The sequence below is a fragment of the Bidens hawaiensis genome, unplaced genomic scaffold, assembly GCF_021521415.1.
Source record: "Bidens hawaiensis isolate Kalapana, Puna unplaced genomic scaffold, B.hawaiensis_p1.1 tig00070774_1, whole genome shotgun sequence".
NCBI lineage: Eukaryota > Viridiplantae > Streptophyta > Magnoliopsida > Asterales > Asteraceae > Bidens > Bidens hawaiensis.
This window is the reverse complement of record NW_027502423.1, coordinates 42,150-48,205: the sequence shown is the minus strand read 5'-3', so window position 1 is coordinate 48,205 and position 6,056 is coordinate 42,150. Positions and strand designations below refer to the sequence as shown.

General features: G+C 35.9%; 1 protein-coding gene across 1 annotated transcript; it reads left to right on the top strand.

Moving 5' to 3' along the window:
* The first annotated feature begins 192 nt into the window (after positions 1-192).
* Positions 193-4,382, top strand: LOC143605684 (mitotic checkpoint serine/threonine-protein kinase BUB1-like). The gene is made up of 14 exons (XM_077081706.1): positions 193-329; positions 408-555; positions 1,376-1,533; positions 1,611-1,701; positions 1,882-1,974; positions 2,047-2,134; positions 2,193-2,296; positions 2,382-2,453; positions 2,910-2,999; positions 3,073-3,230; positions 3,315-3,369; positions 3,430-3,564; positions 3,641-3,759; positions 3,842-4,382. Exons 1-14 carry the CDS (start codon positions 277-279, stop codon positions 4,029-4,031), a joined length of 1,554 nt encoding a protein of 517 aa, XP_076937821.1. The 5' UTR covers positions 193-276; the 3' UTR covers positions 4,032-4,382.
* The last annotated feature ends 1,674 nt before the right edge of the window (positions 4,383-6,056 follow it).

The window sequence follows — 6,056 nt, the reverse complement described above, 5'->3', positions numbered from 1 at the left end:
ATGATAAAGATCTACAAGAATAAAAAATCGTTCACTCTCGTTCATCCTTTAATTATCATACAAGTGCTGGGGAAAGTTAACGTACAAATTATTAACGTGCTAATTATAAGAATTAATTAGCCCGTTAATTTTATTTATATTTATCAAAACCATATAAATGCAATCACATATTTTGGAAATTGCTATGAATATAAAATAATAGTAATTTACAAAATGATAGTTTGATTCGAATATTAATTTCCCCGCCCATTTGTTCATCTCCGGCGACCACAACAGATGGCCAACGACACCATCATCTCCGGCGAAGATCCTCTCTTACCACATCTCTGGTAACTAACTCACTCTCATCTCTTTTAACTTCCAAATTCTATTAATTAATTTCACTGCCTTGTTGTTTATTCATTCAGGTCCATTAAACAAGCCCTAGACAAGCTAGATCTATCCAAAACGGACGGCCAAGATGTATACGAGCTTGTCTCTCACTGTATCCAAACCTTCAAGCATCATTCCACTTATCGAAACGACATCCGATTCCTCAAGATCTGGCTTATATATGTATGTGTTACTTCCATATATTATATTAAACCCTAGGGTAGGCCAAATTACTATTCAATACTGTTTGTTTTACATTTCTAGCTGAAGTGAAAAATAAGTCTGCTTGCTTCAATTTTTAATTATGCTTAGGTCAGGGCTGTAAACGAACCGAACGTTAATTTTGTTCGTTTAGTTAAATGATGAACATGAACAGAGGTTGGGTTCGCACATTTGTGTTCGTGAACGTTTGGTAATAAGTTCATTAATGCTTGCTTCTTTCGTTCATTTGGTTGTGTTTGTTAGTTAAAGGTTTGTTTTATATTTTTATGATGCTTTATTTGTGACCAAACTAACATTTAAGTTTTATAATTTTATTGTTTATGTTCAGTTTGCTCTGTTAATGATTTGTTTTATAATGTCTTGCTTTAAGTAACAACAAAATCTAACTTGTGCTTCGTTGACATTATCATAATAAAACCAACCATTAGGTGATGATTATGTTTATGATTATTATTATTATCTCAAGTGCTTAACTTATATTTAATTAAGGTGAGATTATGTCTAATGTTTTGGATTACAACGTTGTTGTTGTTTACTTGTTTTTTTTAATATAATTAAACAGTACATGGTTCGTTTGCGTTCGTGAACAAGTTCAATTCCTTAACGAACGAACACGAACAAGAGTTTCCGTTCAATTAGCGTTCATGAACTGTTCGTGAACAAGTTTAATGCTAAATGAACGAACATGAGCAAGGCGTCGTTCAGTTTGGTTCCTTTACAACCCTAATTATGCCCTTCAATATTTATTTGATCATGAAATGAAAATTTTTTGTTTTTGCAGATGGATTTTAGTCCAGACCACAAGGCTGTGTTCAGAGAAATTGAGCAGCTGAAAATTTGCTTGGATAAAGCTTTGCTGTACGAATCGTACGCGTTGGTATTGGAAGGAATGGGGATGCTGACTGAGGCACATTTGATGTATCAGTTAGGCATTTCAAGGTGCTTACAATCTTCAACTTTTGGTATTCATTTTGATTATTATGTTTCGGTGTGATTGCTGATGACTTCTGGTTTAGGAATGCTGAACCGCTAGGGAGGTTGAAGAAGGCACATGAATATTTTCTTGAGAGAATGCACTCAATTGTAGCCGCACACTCACTTCCAAAGGTATCCCTCATATGATTGATTATTTATTTGTAATTATGAGTTTACAATTATAATTACACAAGTCAGATTCTTATGTACATGATGACGATGATGATGCATAATCAAAGTCCTACCTTTAAAGACAGAAATATTGTTAGACCCGACTAGACTACTACTGATGCATACAGTTTATTTTTCTAGATGGATGGAGAGAATACACATGTGAATCCGTGGTCACTTTCTATTATAAAAAGTCTATTGCACAAGATGAATAGTCAAATGTCAAAATACGAAGTAAAACCTTCTTTCTCTGATATTATTATTATTATTTTTTTGATGTCATCTTTTTAACATTATTATGTTCAGGAATACCATGCAAGTAGCAAATGTTATTCTGGGAAGGTGCCATTATCATCTTTGAACAAGTCTGTTAGGAATAAGATTATCGAGATAGGTAATGTTACTTTCATAAACATGTTGTTTTGAGATGTTTCTGATACAAAATATGATAGGCGGAGAAAAGTATCAGATCAAGGGTTGTGCTGGTAAGGGTGGGTTTGCACAAGTATACAAGGCGTGCGTCAACAGTAATGCAGATAAAGTTGTTGCTTTGAAGGTGATTGATACATAAAGTAATCTCTGTTTTCTTTTCATAAGTCACAACCAGAAGTTATGATTTCTAACACTTAAGACTTTTGCAGATACAAAAGCCTCCATTCCCATGGGAGTTCTACATGTATCGCCAACTTGATAACAGAATACAAGAAAGTGAAGTAAGCACTCCTCTTATCAAAGTATTTTATAGTATTAAAGATGGCAAATTGGGTAACGGTTCATATTAGGTAACTTGCTGGTACAGGTCAAAACCTTTTCTTTGAATTTTGTAAAAACATTTATTCTGTCAAAAGCTATACTGTTTTAAAAGATCCGATTCTATTTTTATAATGAGATGATTTAGGAAGTTGCACATCCAAAATAGACATGGGTAATTTCATATATGCACCTCAAAACTTGAGTAATATATATTTACCCAACAAAAAATGATAATATAAAATATGCCTATTCTCATAATTAAATGGGTAAATATGAAACTTTAAGTGCATAATAGTTTCATTTAATGGGCAAATATGATCATTGCAAGTTTTAAGGGTATATGTGAAATTGTCCAAAAACATAATTTAAGTTTGTTTCACTTGTTTGCTAAGCAACTGCTAATTGTTTCTCTGCAGAGAATATGCTTTGGATATGCTCATAGCTTGCACCTCTATTCAGACTACAGCATTCTTGTTTCAGATTTTCTAGCACATGGGACGCTCCTGGTAAGTTTAGGAGTTATGTTCAAGCTAATTTTTCTCTATTTTCCCTTAAACTTTTGCACCAATCGTTTCCCAGGATGCCATAAACACCAACGTGTGTACGGGTGTGTCAATGGATGAAGTTTTGTGTATACATTACACAATTGAGATGCTCTCAATGCTTGAAACGTTACATGGTAATGGCATTATTCATGGTGATTTTAAGCCTGATAATCTCTTGATGCGTTATGCAAGGTAAACCAAGTTATAGAATACCTGTACCACCACCAAATTACATCATGTTTTGTTTTTTGCTTAAACATCTGTTACTTCTGGCAGGGGTGATCTAAGTGAAGATGGATTCGAGACTCGTAGTGGTCCTTGGCATGAACAGGTATGTAGGTTTATCTGAACTTGTTGAAGTAGACATTATTTTGACTGGTACATTTGGCAGGGACTTTGTCTTGTTGATTGGGGTAGAGGAATAGACATGCAACTATTTCCCAACAATGTAAAGTTTAATGGAGATTGTCGAACGTCTGGTTTTCGTTGTGTACAAATGCAAGAGAATAAGCCATGGACATATCAGGCATGTTGTTCAATGTTTCACCACGTTGTCTAATTTTGACTTCCATGCTGACTAATTTGAGTTGATTTTTTGTTAGGTTGATACTTATGGGCTTTGTGTTATTGTTCATCTGATGCTTCATAATACGTATATGGAGATTGACAAGAAACCCTCTCCTGATGGCTATTCGTATTTACCCAAAGTGCCTTTCAAACGGTATTTATGACATACATTTTAAGTTTTAACTGTTGGTTACTAACCGCCTCAAATTTCACCAACTTGGGTTCATGTTTTACAGATACCAAAAAGTGGATCTTTGGAAAAAGCTTTTCACGGATTTGCTTAACAACGATAATGATGAGGAACATTTGAAGATATTGGGAAACTTAAGGAAATCATTCCAGGACTACATGTGCTCAAACCCTCACTTGATAAGACAGCTAAAGCAGTTGCTCACAAAGCAAAGAATTTCAATGTGTTCTTCATAATCAATCTCATTTGGGTCTACTAAGATCGGCTGAAAACTACTTGTTTGATGTTCAAATATATGATTATGATATCTAGGAGCTGTTGATAGTCGATGAATGGGCTGAGCTAGCCTTTAGTTTATTGTATTTGAAAAGTAAACTTTTCTTAGTCTTTCTGTATCTAGTTCGCTCAACTTGTATGGCTTTCTTTGTCGATTTGGTTTGGATTTACATGGTAATCAACGACTCCTAAGATTCGGATTGTCAGCTTTAGGAAGTCGAAACATAATAAGGAGGCAACATTAATTGTACCCTGAAACCTTGGAAACGGTGGTGTGTAGTGTGTTTGTATGAAAGTGATCCCTTAATACAAACACCATAAACTAGACTAACCACCTCACATAGGATGGCATGTGACGATCACTACATGACGAACAAATAACAGTGCAGTTACTTTTATCAAGCCTAGGCTCAAAAAATCGCTCTGCGTAAAACATATACATTTCTCTGGGTTAAGCGACAACCTTGACTGGCTTTATAGTTTGCATATATAACATGTCTCAAGTTTATGAAATGATAATAGTTACTAACACATTCTGCTTATAAAAAGAATGTAAATTAAACGTATATTTAATGTAAAGATTGGAGTGAAGCTTGGCTAAGATTTTAGTTTGATTACATAAATAAATGGATCGTATCAAGTTTCATCCTCTTTATTTATTTTCGTTTAGAGTCGACGGAAGCGCTATACACATTTCAAGTCGTCAAATTTTAAAACTTAAACATGTATGCATAGTATGAAATAAGCTCATAGGTTCGCTAGGGACATCGGGAGAAAATTAGCATGCACCACTCAATGCGCCGCATATTGAGGGGTCTTTTTTTTATGTTGTACCTTATACGCCAAGGATAGCCCTATTTGTGACGTATAAGGTACGAGTTGACACCTGATTTGATTCTCGCGGGCCGTCGTTGACCCTCAGGGTCACGTATAGACCCATCCGTGGCGGATATGGTACACGACAACCTACATATATCAAATCAATTGCCACTCGTACCATATAGCCACGGATAAGGCTATTCGTACTTTTCACACACGCACACATGAACACAGCTCGGCGGAAAAAAAACCCTCATTTTCACGTACCATTTTCACCGTAAAAGGCAAATTATGTCTTGGTGGGACTCTATGTTTTCGGAGTCGAATATTCCCAATTTGAATGAGGAGCCGAGGATTGCATATCATAATGAACAGTAGCAATCGGTCTTACCGAATTTCGTATACGATAGTCACCCTTCGTGTGTGGAGGGAAACAACACATCAAATGCGTACGAGGGTCAACTGTCGTACCGGTCACAGCCAGAACAACCTTATGGTCAGCTCTCGTACCGGTTACCTTAAAATCCGTATTACATTACTCAGCCTTCATGCTAGTTTCCCATAGAGCAGCCGTATTACGGTAGTCAGCATCCGTACCACCTACCAGTAGAAGAGTCGAACCAGCCACAAGCATAACCGAATTACGTTCGTGATACCTGTCAAGAGACTGACGGCTCAGACAACGAGTCCTCCGTACATCTATCTGGGAACAAAGCTAATGATGATTACATACGCGAGGCGACAGTTTCGTATAAAACGGATAATGTATGACACCATATGCTTTGTTTAGTTTATTATATTATTATTGTTTTTTAACACGTTTTATGACCTTATAATTGTTTCAGCTTTTTGGTTCTCGTGAGGAGTTGGAGGAATGGGCAAAGAAAAGAGCACGGGAGCATGGGTGTGCTATTGTGGGCCAAACGGTATGGACCTTGCATGCAATTATGGTGGGAAACCCAAACTCATGGCCATAGTTAGGCGTACAGGTAGTATAAAAAAGTATTGTCCTTTAAAACTCGTAGGGAGCTTAATCATAATCATAGACTTGTTATGTTTAACTATAACATTTTCAAAAATAAAGTAATGTCATTAGTTGACACGTTATAGATACAAACTTAACACGTTACAAATATAACACAACCCATATCAACCCGCTAAGCTAC